The 16176-nt window shown below is 40.6% G+C and overlaps 1 protein-coding gene across 4 annotated transcripts in view; it reads left to right on the top strand.

Moving 5' to 3' along the window:
- BTBD9 (BTB domain containing 9) overlaps window positions 1-16176 on the top strand; it is a 290378-nt gene that overhangs the window by 215519 nt on the left and 58683 nt on the right. For 3 of the 4 annotated variants that reach the window (XM_067564762.1, XM_067564764.1, XM_067564763.1), the window contains one exon: window positions 6200-6307. In XM_067564762.1, the coding sequence (XP_067420863.1) occupies window positions 6200-6307 (108 nt within the window). Of the gene's footprint in view, window positions 1-6199; window positions 6308-9164; window positions 9798-16176 lie in introns of those variants that run through there. The other variant, XM_067564765.1, reaches the window with a different exon arrangement.

Genomic DNA, 16176 nt, shown 5'->3' with positions numbered 1-16176 from the left:
GTATTAAGCTATGTGCTACCATCTATTGTCTTCCAGCAGAACCAATTTTAATAATTCTCATTATTAAACAGTCTTAGATGAATGGTAGCTTTTTGGGCCAGAAAGTGATGGTTATATAATTGGTTTATGTAATAGCATAATTAAAATATGAACTATATTATTCCATATTATAAAACTAATAGTCAGTTGTAATGAGAGTGGACTTTGAAAACATGGGGTCAATTTCTCAACTCTCACTCTGCCAGCTTTTTGCTGCTGCAACAGTAAAATCAGATGGAAAGCTATTCTAAAAATTCCTCTGACAGAGAAGAATCTTTGGGTAGTGTAGAGTTAACCGAGCTAGTGTTAAACCACTCATCTCCTTGCCCCCCCTTAAAAAAACAAAACAAACCACATTGGCTCTTCATAGACCAAACTAAAACCAGACCCGTAGTTGGAGCAGATAACAGATGCAGAATATAAAAAGACCCTTTAGCGAGTTTCTCACACTCTGTTTTCTACTTGGATTGAAAGTATCTTTCACATTTTCCCCTTTGGGTAGTCCTTATCAGTAACAAAAAAAAAAAGTTATACTCCCATGAGGAGCAAAAATGTGGTAAATTTATGTTTGCCATGTTAAATATACATACAAGAGCCCTCCTGTTTAACTGCTGAAACTGTTTTTAGTAATGAAAGTGCTGCAGTATCAAAACCAGCTGAGTAGCTGTAACTCTCTTCCAGTAATCCTTGACTTGAGGGTTTTAATTATATTATAAATTCCATATTTGGCTAATAACCCTATAGATTTTTTTTCTACAGGTTTTCCAAAGGGGAAGAAAAGACAACCCACGCGTACATAATTTTTAACAGTGTAGATGGTATTTGCCTGCATCTTAATTGCTTTCTCATAGTATTTGTTCCTCTTTAATAATAGTAATAGGCACATATATGGTGCTTTTCATCTTCAAAGTACCATCTAACATTAAAACTTCTTGGATTAATTTGTTAATGTTTTCTGTGTATTTCATCACCCCCATACCCCTATTATATTTCCAAGTGTCCCATGCAGTTTCTGCTAATTATCACTTTTTTCCTTTGCTACTAAATCTTCTGTGTTCCATGCCCAAGGAGCTTTTTGTCTCTCTCCCTCATAGGGCTGACGACTGCTTCTCTCACTGTCTGCTGGTCTTTTTCCTCCTGTCTTTTTACTTCTCTCACATACATCTTGCCAAATAATCCCCTAGACTGTACAACTGCAGTCAGGGAATCCTTTACTAGGTTTAGCTTCTGATCCTTAACATAGGACCTATTGCCTTGGGTGGCAGCTTCTATTTTTTCCAGCTGTGTAACTATATAAATGGGCTTAATTGCTCCTTTTATGGATCCTGAAAGAGGGATGCTTAGCATAACTATCAGCTTTAACTAGGTCTGTGATTATCTATAGGTCAAAAACCCATTTGTTGGCAGCCATTAACACCTTCCAGCATAACTGTATTTACAATGTACATTTCTTAAGCATGAGGACAATGTATAGCAGCCTGATGCCAGTTGATAAGACACTGACTAATAAACGATGCATATCCCTGCATATGCCTGTGAATATCAGGGATACTAAATGTGTGGGGCTACTCTGTGCCTATGGCTAGGAGAGAGGACACTTGGATTCTATGCCAGGCTTTGTCCTGGTTTTGCTGCATGGATTAGGACAAAACACTTAATCTGTGTGTGCCTCATTCCCCCACCTGTAACATGGAAATTATTTACCTACATTTTAAATGAACTTTATAAAGGACAGAGTGTTATCAAATTTGTAATATAAATAAACACTACCTAGTTAAATGAATAATAGGAGAAGCCTTGGGCTCCCAGGAAAGTTGATATAAGAGAAACAAATGTTTAATACTCCTGATATTGCAGGGAATAAGCTGCAAGAACCTTCAGTGCACTCAGCATTTCTCTCTCAGCCCACAGGGCAAGATTTACTAATGAAAGCTAATGTAGCATTTTATTTTAATATGGGAAGCCCCAGTAGCATCAGCAGCTTTGCCCATGACTGATGTATTCCTATGGTGTACGCAACTCTGCCTTCTGTAGTTAGACATTCTCTTTTAAGCCATCCCATGTTCATCACAACAAAACACAGTTTCTCAACAGAAGTTTACCCTAGTAGCTTGCCTGGAATATGTTTGAAGGATTAGTGTATGTGACATGAGAAGTGGCCCTTGTGCCCAGTGTGCACTGGTGAATATTCATGCAGGTGTCTGGGAGGCTTTTGCTTTTTCTCTGAAAAGGCAGCTCATGCAGAATAAATTCCAAATAAGGTGTATGTGTTTCTTTTCTCTTTGTTCTTCCAAAAAAAAAAAAAAGGTGTGTACACAAAGGCTGAACTCTTATTTTGCATTTTTCACAAATCCCAAAGGATGAAGTGTCTTTTTTATCATTCATGTTAAGTCTCTTTGGGAGTGGCTCTACCTTCTTAAATCTATACACGTCCTCTTTCAAGCAGTTTAACCTGGGCCAAGTTCTGGTGAGAGGAGAGCAACTCATATCTTCTTCTTTGTGAGGAGTTGGCCATTTAGCCTTTTGCTCTGAATCCACACCACTTGTGTTTTAATTAGAGCATTTAGCAGTTCAGAATATGATAATTACCAGAATGCTATTGGAAATGTTTGAATTTTAAACTCCTGATCATAGCTTTAAAGATCTGGTACAAAAAAACTGCATTGAGCCACCACCAATGATGAAAGGAGTCCACTGAAAAACATAATTAGCTACTTTTTTTACAGCCTTTTTAAAATAAAACAATTTACATATGTTTTTTTCTTTTTCCCTCTTTATAATCCTTCAAAAGATTTAGCCTATAATTAGAAGATGTTAAATAGATTCAGTATCTGTTGTTTATAAATACTCATCACATCTAGGATTCTACCCTTACATTGTCAGACTTTTAACAAGGAACTCTGCTACAGTGAGTCATGCCTTGAGCAAGCAAAGGACCTTAGCAGCTGTAGAAAAGCAGGGTGTGTGAGGATCTGAGGAAGCAGAATTTCTGATAGCTGAGTCTTTCTTCTGACCAAGTCCTGAAAAAGATGCCTCTGGGAATTTGACCGAATCAGCTCTGAATTTTTAATTTGCAGATAGAGAGCACTAATGAGAGTTAAAAGGCTTCTTTTGGAAGCCTTTTATTTTAGCTTCTTAAATCATTATTTATTTAATAATATTAACAGCCTGGGTTTGAGCTGAGAGATTCTGAAGAGTCTCTTTAAAATCTATTTGTCCAACCTACCTGAGCCCAAATTTTCTGAGATTCAGAAATGGGAAATACAATGCTAAACCTAAAATGTTACCAGGTTCTGATTAGCACGTGATCATGGAAACATGAGGCCTTAGCACTATTCTTGGGTCAGAGTTTGGACCCATATATTCCTAGTGAATGAATTCCTAAAGCAACTCAGGTTTAGCTATGGACAGCATTTTCCCCATAAGGAAACGGGCTCCATATTCAGTCCCCAGCTAGGCCATTTTCACCTCTCTACCAGCAGCCTTGTTTAACTCTGAAGAATGGAATAATTTAACAGTAATGTTTGTCACAGCAGAGGTAGCAGCTAAAAGCAAGAAAGATTGCCTCACTGGGGAGAAGGGAAATTATATGAGACTTAAGCATTCTGGTAAGATATCTTTAAAGACACACAAGCTTTGATATTTGCTACTAGAAAAATGTGTAATGTGACCGAGTTTCTTTTCTTTTAGAATTTAATTAGCTCAATTTAGATGTTTCTTGATATTTTCAGTGACAGGCAACAATCCTTACCTACAGTAGTTTGAAAAGGGTAGGTCTGGAAGGGTTTGCTATGCATAGTTGAGGAAAGAACCCTGGTTAGCCCCATCTGTTGGCTGTGCTAACTAGATTCTATAGTTTTCTTTTTACTTGTATGTATAGCTCTTCTTATAGTAATTTAGATGGTAAGTGTAGTTCTAGCTGTTTTGATTGGATGGCTAGTTGTGTTTTGATTATTGTGATAGGAACAGGTTCTGTTGGGTACCATAGTAGACAGCAGGTGCAATCAAAATATACCAGCCATTGCTTACAGTTAAGGCTTGTCTGCACTTACACCAGTGCAGCTGCATCACTGTAGCGCTTAGTGAAGACATTACCTACGCCAACAGGAGAGCTTCTCCTGCTGGCATATGTACTGTATCTCTTAGAGAGGCAGTAGCTGTGTTGACAGGAGAAACCCTGCATATCGGTGTCTACACTGAGGGTTAGGTCAGTATAACTGAGTCGTTCCAGATGTGTATTTTCCACATAGTTATACTGACAAATTCCTAGTGTGGACCAAACTTTAGTGTTAGCAAAATTTGCTGACAAGAATCTGCAGGCAAATGATCACAAAGACTGAAATACTTACACCAGTGTATTGCACAAACTTCGGCACATTGCATTACAAATACAGAGAAGGCATTTTCCATAAGCTTAAAGGGGCGCCCTTTATAAGCAAAGGACTTCAATCTTTGTAACTCTTAATCTGATAGAGAATTAATCCCTTAAGGAAAAGAATGGAAGATTTAAAAAAAAAAAAAAAAAACAACACATTCAGCACAACATAGCTTGCCATAACATGAATAATGCAGGCTTTCCAATTAGAATGCTACAATTTAAAAACTTGGTTCACAGACTGATGAGAGAGCAATTATTTTAAAGAAGGGGAAGTGCACTCTGTTGAGTTTGCCTACAGTCACTCTTAACTCAAACAGCAAAGATAAGAGTTTTGAAAACATATTTGCTATTGAGTTTTGTATCAAAACAGCAGCAAAGAAAGCAATTAGTTGTTGTAAACTGAGCCCCCGCTAATCAATGGTATGCAGCCAGCCCAGGCATTTGTGTTAGATAAAAGCAAAATCACATCTACTAATCAATTTTAAAAAATGCTTCACTACCTCTAAAGAAAAATCTGTAGTGAGATTGCCCGCACCATCCCCAAGCCTCAGGCCTGATCTACATTTAAAATTTAAGTCAACATAGTTACAGCATTTGGAGGGTAAAAAAGCACACCCAAGGGCCATAGTTATGCCAATGTGACCCCCAGTGCAGATGCAGCTCGATCAGTGGAAGAATGCTTTCATTAACCTCACTATCTTTGTTTGGGAAGGTGGTGTTCCTGCAGCAATGGAAAAACCCTTTCCATCATTGATGCTTGCAACTACACCACAGGCTTATGCCAACTTTGCTACAGCGCCATAGCTATGCTGTTCTAGTCCCTGTAGCATAGACATGGCCTCAGAGCTGGGAAGATTTTGTCTGGACCAGCAGGGGAAAGAAAACGATTGGTCCCTTCAAGGATTGCACACACCCTCTGCTTCTCAGGCCTTGAAGGGGGAAGGAGGTGGATCTCTGTGGCTCATTCCCTAGACAAAGGTTCAGCACAAGCCTATTGACTCCCATGTATCCAGGAGGAAGGTCTGTAAACCTTTTCTCCTGTCTGAGGATACCATTCTAAATGGGGAGGAAACTCATTAGGTACGAAGCACGCTCATTAGGTAGCATGAGTAGACGAGGGGGTCCTTCTTAAGAGCTGACTTGACTTGACTTGTATAGGCTAGTTCCTATTTTCTCTCTCTCTGCCAATTTAATCCAAGACTCCTCATTTTATGAAGCATAGAGATGAGGAATTCCCATTTCATATGCAGGCCTTCAGTTCTCTGTTAATGAGTAATACTTGTGTGTTTGCCATAATAAGAGAATATGTGCAAGAAGACAGTATTCCTCCCAATCAGAAGGATCGACTTTATTTTTCTTCTGGCACTTGTGCTGTGCTTTCTGTATGCAGCCACATTATCCAAACGGATCTTCAAGTCAGTGATACACTGGCACTTCCACTTGGCACTTGAAATAGTTCATATATTGATTTGTAAATAAATTAAAAATAAATTGAATGAATGTTGTAGAATAACTATAGGAAAGGTATTATAGATTGTTTGCTGGAGTTAACATAGAGTGTTAACAGTGTAATAGTGGGGATGTGGAGGAATACCCAAAATAATGTGTGAAAGGAAAAGGGTATCAGCAGGGAGCACAGAGTATTAGAGGCACATTGTAGAACAAATAGTTTAGCTAAATAAATATTAAGAAGATAGAAAAGACTGGAGAAAAAAATCATGAGCAGCCTGGTTTAATGATCATTTTACTGATCATTTCTGTATTTTATTTCTCCCTGTCCAGGTTACTTCTCTGGGACTGTGATGATCGGAGCTATAGCTACTACGTTGAGGTTTCCACTAATCAGCAGCAGTGGAACATGGTGGCTGATCGAACAAAAGTTTCCTGCAAGTGAGTTTAATTTTTTTCCACTTATTTGCCCAAGGGAGAAACTAAGCAAACTATTCTCCCATTGATCTGTGAGAGATTTACATGGTTACCTCTCACTAACACCAGTTGAAATTATACCATTATCACTTGCAAATAACTGACATTAGACCCCTACAAATGTGATTTTGGGGAATGGAGACTTCAAGTGTATCTCAAAATTCATCCTTTCAAACCAAAACCAACTTTTGAAGATGCTGTGGATCAAGCCAGTTCCACATTTTTCCAGATTGGTTTGCCAATCTAATATTTGTTAGCAAACAAAAACAATATTTAGTTACAGTTAAGGTTACAGTAGGACACACTCCATCTACCCAAACCCTGACAAGCATGGTGTCACAACCTGGCCTAGTCTTCCTCTCTGGACAGGCACCCGTCTGTTGTAATGGGTCCCAAATTCTGGGCCCTTGTATTTCTAAGACCCCTGTATCAGGATAGAGACTGATCACTGTTCCTAGCTCTGGGTCTCTCCAGCGCACTCCCAGATACAGACTCTGTGTCTCACAACATGACTGAGCTCCCACTTGATTAGACACTTTCCTCCAGAGTCCTTCTGGCTGTGGGACTCTGATTTCTCAGTTAGCCCTTCAGGTACAGGAAAGCAAGGAACATAGCCCTAGCAATAAGAATTTCTTAACCACAGATACTTGCTTCTTAACAAAGCACACGCTAGAGCGTTACAGATCTTTGAAAAACAACAAAATCCTGAGCACAGTCCCCAAGCCTGATCTTACCTCTCCTGTAAGTCTGAGGCCTGGTCAACATCCTTAGGCTTGGCAGCACTTTCTGTCCTCCTTAGCCCAGTGGTCTTGCATGTCCTAGTGGTCTGGCCCCTGGTTTAGAAAAGTACCCTTCTGTTAAAACAGCCAGTGTCCTCTATTTACCCATGTGGCTATTCCTAGGAAAGTTTCAGGCTCCATAGCCCCCATCAGCTTTTGTGCTGAGAGTCATTCAGATCCAGGGGTCCTACCCATAGAAAACCCAGTAGGGATTAATCATTCAATATTGTTGGCCTTGATTGTTCTGTCATAGCTTCTCAGACATAAGTCTCCATTAGGTGTCAAGCCCCTGTGTGAGGGCCAAGCATCCTAGCAGTTAGTGTCATTGGCTCCCCATCCCCTTGCATCTTTCAGCATAGTAGAGATGCGTGGTTCCTGACCCTAATCTGGAAATCTTCTGGCTTCCACCAACATGTGGGCAACAACCCTTAAGGTGGTGTGCTAAGGAATCCAGATCCTGGCCCCCCCCACTCCACCAGGGTCCTCCCTGCAGCAAGTCTGAGTCCATTACCCTGGGCTACTTCCTACCTATATGTCCCTTCAGTTTGTGGCATGGCCCTGATAGTCCAAACAATCAATCATTTAACAAAAGAGTCCAAAGAAGCAGGTACCTTCACAGGGAGTGGTGGTTGGAGAAGGCATTGCCTGTGAACCGAAGGATTCATCTGTCCTGCAACCCATCGCACCAGCCTTTGCATAGGTTGCTCAGCTCCTTTTAACACATTTCTCCAATAGGAGTATGCTCAACAGGCCTGGAGGGGCAGGTCTACCTGGGCCCAGTATTGCCTTTTAACCCCTTCAAGCCCAGCGTGGGGTTTGTACATCCCGTTACATCCAGCCACAAAATGGATACACAAGAGAGGTTACAATACAAAGTACAGCCTCTGAACCAAAATGGGATTCGCAAAACAAAATGAAGTTTACACATTGACACAGATATATCCACAATCTGTCACACATGGAAATAAGAAGGGAATTGACTTGTGTATTCCTTTCTGTCTTATTGTCTATGCACTGTCAATAACACACTCCAGGGTTTCATACAGCTTTCACTTCTAGCTCAAATAGGTACACATAAGCAATACCTGGCTTCATCAAACTGGCCCTATAATGCAAAACCTTGATAGTGGATTTATATGTTTTTATAATAATTATATCAACAGATCAGCACATTTGACTATCCCATAATCCATGCGGGAAATGATTTTGCCTTAATATTGCTCAGTCACTGTTGTGATTCTGAATTACAACCCTTGTTTATAAGTAGCCTTTTCTCTGTGTGCATCACATGCAACCATACCATCCCTTCACATAGATCAGCATTAGGGTTTGAACTTCATGAACTACAGATCCCTCGCTTAGGCCCTTATTGTTTGAGCTACAGGAGTAATTGCTAGAACTGTTTTAGACTAGACACGGGAGGGAGACTTGACACACACGTTTACAGTGAGTTACCCAGCTATTTACTAGTCAACAGAAGAATATTGGTGATCAGGAATCCTGGAGTCCTATCCCTGGCTCTGGGGGAGAGGATGTGGTTTATAGTTATTATCGAATGGATATCTAAAACTGGTTTAGTCACTCTAAAAGGCAATGTGATGTAGTGGATAAGACTAGTTACTGTCACGTTAGAGACTTGGGTTTTCTGCCTGCAGTGATCTTACATAATGTCTATGCTAATTTATTTTTGAAAAAGGTGTGGGAGGGAGATCAATGTCTCTTCCTTAACTGTCTTCTAGATTGGGATTTATGGTTGTAGTCAGTAATAAGGGTAATTAATTGCATGAGAAAATAAAATAGCAGTTAGAAGAAGTGAGATTTGAACTCTTGGTCTCTGCTATCCTAATTCAGGAAACTTTTCCTTAAGTTGCTAGGGGTATTTGGTGAAGGGGTGTGTGTGTGTGCGTGCGCGTGCGCGTGCTGTGCTGTGCTCTGCTCTGCTCTGCTCTCTCTCAGTGAGTGATAGCATTCATGCTACAGCAAATTTGTCATCAAATTAAAATTTGGTGGATTCACCTTGGCTCACATATTTTCTGTTATAGGTAAAAATGTATAAATGATATTCTTGGAATCAGCACATGAGGAGCAACAAAGTGGCCAAAGAATGGGTGTGTTATTTCTTGTAAAAGGGTGAAAGGGTGATTTTTGAATTCTTATTAATCTTTCTGTATTGATTCGTTTTTCATCAAACCACCATGAAAATTCAAATAGTGCTCCAAGTTTATATTTTGTTAAGGTTTTTATCATTTCACTTCAATTTTTACAAAATAAAGGTTGAAAATACCTGTTAAATCTAAACTCTGTAGCGCAACTTTAACTATAGTGTAGCTACCACTGTACCAAAATTTCATTTAAAAACTACATTGAAAAAATATTAAGGTTGCAAGGTCACAGTCTTGCAACCGTAATTTGCCCCCCTTCTGCATATGCATGATGATAGCTTTAATTACATGATCACATACTGTTTTTCCATCTGTTTTATTTATTTATTTTTTAAATAAACCATCCAAGTCTATCCTTCTCCCAGGCCTGTGTCCTGCCCCTTGCTCCTCATTCCAGTTTTCACCCCTTGGACCCAGCCACTCCCAGTCTGTCTCATCCAACCTCCTCACCTCGCACAGGTTCCTCATCCCAATCTACTCCCTCTTCCACCATCCTGCTCCTCGTAGGGTTGCCAACCGTTCAGGATTGTCCTGGAGTCTCCAGGAATTAGAGATTAATCTTTAATTAAATATTGCATCATGTGATGAAACCTCCAGGAATACGTCCAGCCAAAATTGGCAACCCTACAAGTCCCAGACCTGGCTTTTGTTCTGCTACATTCAATTCAGAATGCATCATCCTCCATGATGTCTGGTCATTATTAGGGGGAGGACTGAGAGCACAGAAGAGACCGTCTCTCTGCTTTCATTCTCTATGCCTGCTACCTCAGTGCCCTACAGCAGCCAGAAAGAGCAATTGCAAGGGAAGAACTACTCAATCTCTGCAGCCCGGAGCTAGAGCATGGCCAGTGCAGACAGTCTTCAGATACTTTAGCTGCCAAACTATAACAAAGTTTCTACTAAGCATGTTTGAACTGAGATTTTTAAAACCTTATAATGTGGCCAAATTTGGGTGTATTTTTTCTAACACAAGAATAGCAAATGGCAGTTCTCTGACACAAGGGTGATACCTTCTCCGCTACCCAATATCAAGCCTTAGATCCAAAGCATAGAAATGCTAGAAGTTCTAAAAGAAATAGGTTTATTAATTGTTTTAACATGAGTTAAACAGTATTCACTACTCTCATACTCAGAATCTGCTGAACTTTTTTTTGATGAAACTTGCCAAAAGAAATTAGCCTGAAGCCAACACCTGGCATGGAAAATAGACTGAACCATTTAAGTTTGGCAGTGTTATAATCAACTAAAAAAAGGGTCATATAATGGGAAGTGTTGGGCCAGGGCTAAGCCTCCACTGGACACCAGGGCCATAGTGGCCAAGCCTCTTCCCGTCCCTGCTCCGCCCCTTCCCTGAGACCCCACACTATGGACGGCAGGTAATGGAGGCTGGAGGTCCAGGCCACGGCAGGGCTCAGAATTTCTCTGGCCAGCCAGGACTCAGGGCTTGGCCCCAGTTGGCCAGGACTCAGGGCTCCTACGGATTGCTCTGGGTGCCAGACAGAGTTTGGGCCTCCACCAACAGGCCAGCCAGTGAGAGCAGGAAAGGGAGCAGAGTGGGGGTGGGGCCTCGGGCAGAAAGGGTGGGAGAGGGGGCTAGCTTTCCAAAAGGGGGTGGGAGGACTTCTCATGCCACCCAAGTGTTGAGCCACCTTAAGTATAGACAGAGCTATCAGTTCCCAGATAATGATTTGTGCTAAACAAATAAGGCTCCTGCCCTGAAGCTCAAACTTACAAAAGCACAGTGGATATAAAAACAATCCAATCCAATGGAGTTAATAAGATTTAAAGGAACACAGTCAACTTGAAAAATCTCCTTTCAGTCTAAAATTTTTATACCTTCTTTAGTTACAATTAATTCGTAACATCAGTATAAACAAAAAAATTAAATGCAGGGGAATGGGTAATATTTTGGGGTTTTTTTTTTCTAGTTAACTTACTTTGTATCTGACTTTGTCTACAATCATGTTCACCCTTTTTCCTGCATACTAAGTCATTTAGTCACAGAGGTGTTAGTCACAGAGTGTTAGTCTGTATACAGCAAAAACAACGAGAGTTCTGTGGCACTTTAAAAACTAACAAATTTAATATTTGCAGGCATAAGCTTTCGAGAGACTTCAGCTCTCTTCTTCAGATGCAGTAATACAGAAAATAGGTAACACAGAGGCATCTTATAGATATCCAGGTGCATTGAGAACAATGGGGGAGGTGGAGTCCGGTACTTAAGACCTCACCTCCTACTCAATGGTCGTCATTAGGTCTTAAGTACCGGACTCCACCTCCCCCATTGTTGAGACATCATCAGTGCCAAGTAGAGCAGGACACTTCTATTAATACACCCCAGAAAGATATTAGTATGTTACTATTGTATTCAGAGCTTTTCACTGAATTAGTTCTTATCTGATAATTGCTAATAAATTCATAGAATGCAGAATAGTGTTTTTGGGAGAATACAAAGCAGTCCATCTACTGGGTTTGAAAAATACGCTTGCGGATCATCTTGATCATCATTTTGTTCTCATCATGAAAGGTCCCTCCACCAGGAGGTGGCCAACAGCATTTTTCAGAGATGGGGAAGTAGATCTCTTTGCTAAGTAGACCTTTTTGCTAGCAGGGAGAACAAGAAGTGCATCTAATACTGCTCTCCCCTGCGGTCGGAGGATCCCTCCCTGTCGGATGCTTTTTCTCCTGTCGTGGGCAAGGGGTCTCTTGTACGCTTTTCCCCCTGATACCTCTTATACACAGAGTCCTTGTGAAGATCAAGAGGGAGAAAGCACGGGTCATCCTGTTAGCCCTGGCATGTCCCAGACAGCATTGGTTCGGGATGCTATCGGAACTTTTGCTGGCCCAGCCATGGTTGCTCCCACTGAGGCCAGACCTTCTCTCTCAAGACTGGGACCAGTTGCTCCACCCAGATCTAGCCACTCTGCGCCTTACGATGTGGATGCTCCATGGCTGAGCAGGGACGAGTGCCATTACTTAGCCCAAGTCCAGAGGATGCTGTTGGAGAGCAGGAAGCCTTCTATGAGGGCATCTTATTTGGCCAGATGGAAACTCTTCACCTGCTGGGCATTGAGTCAGAACATCTCACCAACTAAATCCCCTATTCAGGTGATCTTGGAATACCTGCTTCATCTGAAGCAGGAGGGCCTGGACTTCTCATCTATTAAAGTGCACCTGGTGGCAGTTTCGGCCTTTCACTTCCAATTCAAGGCAGGTTAGTTTTCTCCCACAAAATGGTGTCCAGGTTCCTCAAGGGCCTGGAGAGACTTCTTCCTCTGATACGGGACCCAGTCCTTCAGTGGCATCTAAACCTCGTCCTCTCAAGACTTATGACACCACCATTTGAGCCATTGGCTTCTTGCTCCCTCACGCATCTGTCCTGGAAAGTGGCATTCCTGGTGGCGATCACCTCAGCATGGAGGGTCTCCGAGTTAAAAGCCCTGACTTTGGAGCCACCATACACCACTTTCAAGGACAAGATACAGCGTCATCCCCACCCAGCTTTTTTGCCAAAGGTAGATTCCCACTTTCATGTTAACCAGGACATATTCCTGCCAGTGTTCTATCCGAAGCTTCACAAATCCAGTGAAGAAAAGCGTCGTCACTCTCTCAACGTGAGGAGAACATTGGCTTTCTACATAGACAGGATCAGGCCATTCCGCCGCACCATGCAGCTCTTTGTTGCGATCGCTGACGGATTAAGGGATGTCCCTTGTCATCCCAGCAGATCTGGTCCTGGATTACGGCCTGTATCTGGACCTGCTATCAGTAAGGGCGGGTATCACCCCTGGCTTCCCTGTCCACCCACTCCACAAGGGCACAGGTGTCTTCAATGGCCTTTCTGACGTGTGTACCCATTCAGGACATTTGTAGAGCTGCTGTGTAGTCCTCGATACATACGTTTACGTCCTACTATGCTATCATACAGCAAGTGTGGGACGACGCTGGGCTTGGCAGAGCAGTACTGCAATCTTCATGTCTATGAACTCCTGCCCGCCTCCAGAGGCACTGCTGATAAGTCACCTAATTCTGAATGGACATGAGCAAGCACTCGAAGAAGAAAGAACGGTTACTTACCTCATAACTGTTGTTCTTCGAGATGTGTTGCTCATATTCATTCCACAACCCACCCTCTGTCCCGTATATTGGAGTTCTAGCAAGAAAGAACTGAGAGGGAAGAGGGCCTGTGGCGCCCTATATCCAGGCGCAAACGCGTGCCGCTGCAGAGAGCGCTAGAGCCGACCGTATGGGTACCATTAGAGGAAAATTTCCAGCACTGGTGCATGCAGCATGTACACACCAAATTCTGAATGGACATGAGCAAAACATCTTGAAGAACAACAGTTACGAGGTAAGTAACCATTCTTTATTATTAACAACTAATAAATTTAGCTAACTCCATTATCCAAAGGGACTTCATTAACTTACTTCATCAGTTTATCATTCATTTTGATTGTCCTTTCACTGTAGCCAACCCCCGGCTATAATGAACAAAAGGCTTAGATCCCAACTGGTTCATTATAGTGTATTGTATTATTATTAAGCTGAAATATTTACTCTCAGTTGAAACTTGGCATATAAATTCTCATTCTGAAAGAGAGCATTTATATTTAAAAATAAATAAATCATATATGTGTGCAAAGTGGGTGTGCAAAATGCAGGTCATTTGTGGTTGTCTGAAATTCTCCAATTACTCTCTTTAGCACAAGTTCTACAGTTAATACTGTTCTCTGTTTTGAACCGTAGAAAAATGAGTGATGTCTATTACTATGCAGCATATGTTGCAAAGAAAAGAAAATGGGGAGAATTTTAGCTTTAGAAAGAGTTTGGAGAAAAAGTGGACATTTAGTCCAAAACAATTAATTTTGCTAGAGATATTCTGTATTCCCTTTGCTGTTCTTAAAGATGTGCCTTGGATAAGAGCTTTTTCCCTTGCACCTGGCTTGTCTGTCTGCCTAATCCTGCACTGACATTCTAAATCCTTTATAGACTGTTGCCTTGAAAGTGATTATGAGGTCCCCAAACCAGCCTGCTGGATTCCCAGCAGGAGGACTAGAACAAACTATAAAGGTAGCAAACTCAAACTTCAACAAACATCTTTGATGATCAGTAAGAATGGCAAAGAAAATAAGAAACAAAAGGAAAGTAAATTGAATTTTGTTTAAGGAGCATATATTGTATTTGATAGTCTATCCAAGTGTGAAAGTTCCTTTTAAACTCTGAGTATGTTGCCTTTGGTTAGGGTAATGGTATTTTAATGTAGTATTTTGCCTGAATTAATAATTCAGTGCTCAAAGCCTCCAGTGACAGGTTATTCCTAACCTCTTCTCTCTCACTCAGTCTCAAAAGACTGAGGATAGAAGTCAGGGTGTTTGTTATCTTCACAGGGAAAGCTTGCTGTTCTTAAATGGAAGCCAATTAATGCACATTGATTGTGTAATTGTCATTTTAAAGATGCTGCATGTAGGCTAAATTTTTTCCCTTTTCAAACTAAACCCTGTTTTTCTCTACGCAGTGTGATGGTAATGAAAATCAGTCAGGTTCTGTTATGGTTTTTTTTAAAGGGCAGACATTTGTGACAACTTTGCCTGAGATTGTTAGTTTTGAACAAAGAAACGTACTTGTTAGAAGAATTTGCTGACAAAAAGTCTGAAATTCAGATTAAAAACAAAAGAAACTAAAGGCCAATAGGAGTCAGACCTGCGGGTTAATGAGTCTTACTTTTTGATAAAATAAGTACCATGATTAAAAAAACCGAAACAGACTATCACCAAGATTAATATCAACTGAAGTGTTGGTCTTTGAAGTTCTCTCTTGTATTGTTATTGTAAAATGGATTCTAATCTATGATAGGTATTTTATAGTGCTCAGTTTCCCAGTGGAAAATTCTATCCAGCACTTTTATGGAATTAGTTAGTAGATAAGACCAAAGGTATGGCTTATGCATATGCAATTCCTAGAAATTTGACACCAATTATCTGTGTGACTATTTCAGTCCAGTTTTATCTTTTTCATAATGGAAGGTACTGTTTCACTATTGCAAAACTAATGGCACATTATCTGTGTTTATCCTTTTTCCCAGCTTGACTTATTTATTTTCCATAGTAGAGTCCTGTGTTTTGGTAAATGTTTAAAAGTTTCCAGACCTCTTTGTTATTGCAACATGCCCATATTGTTTACCATGGCTATTCCACTTCTCAAATTCCAAGCTCAGTTCCCAGCATTCATTTCCTATGTAGATGCCATTTACACTGAATCAGTGAATCCCATGTAAAAATCTGTTGGCAGAAGGATACTTCATAAATCCAATTTTTGTATTTTTACATTTTTTGAGTGGGATTTAAATATACTTTTCCCAGTGAAGTTATCTGTCCATCTGCAGTGTTCCACTTTTCTGTCCTTTTCCCTATATACAGTGATGGTAAATCATCAGGTGTTGGGAGATGCAGAAAGATCAGTGGCTGAAAGCAGCTAATGTGTATATGCCGTAATTTTTAACCATATTTAAAAAAACATGGTTTGGCCTTTTCCAGATTATTCAAATGCTAAAAATGGAGCAGGATAAATGGAACTGCCCCGTATCTCTCGAGTCAAATATTGTAAGTTTTTGCCATAATTATGTCTTTTTTGCATTGAATTATCCTCACCCCAGTATTGTGAACTCCAGAATGTGTTGGCCAAGATTCTGAAGATTCACTGATTAGCCTTGTTTGTTGAATGAAAAAAAATAACACAAATTACAATAAGATGGCTGGGAAATTGTCCCATTGCTTAGCTTACATTCAAGTCTCACTTGACTAGAATAAACAAAGTCTTCTCATTAATCTGTTCATTACACTACTGGTAGTGTTTGTGTTGGAGCAAGTCAGACAGACATAAAGGGGTCACTTTG

Source organism: Emydura macquarii, unplaced genomic scaffold (assembly GCF_026122565.2).
Source record: "Emydura macquarii macquarii isolate MOO-44397 ecotype Brisbane River unplaced genomic scaffold, CSIRO-AGI_Emac_v2 contig_2676, whole genome shotgun sequence".
In the NCBI taxonomy this organism is placed as follows: domain Eukaryota; kingdom Metazoa; phylum Chordata; order Testudines; family Chelidae; genus Emydura; species Emydura macquarii.
This window is presented reverse-complemented; position numbering and strand designations above follow the sequence as displayed.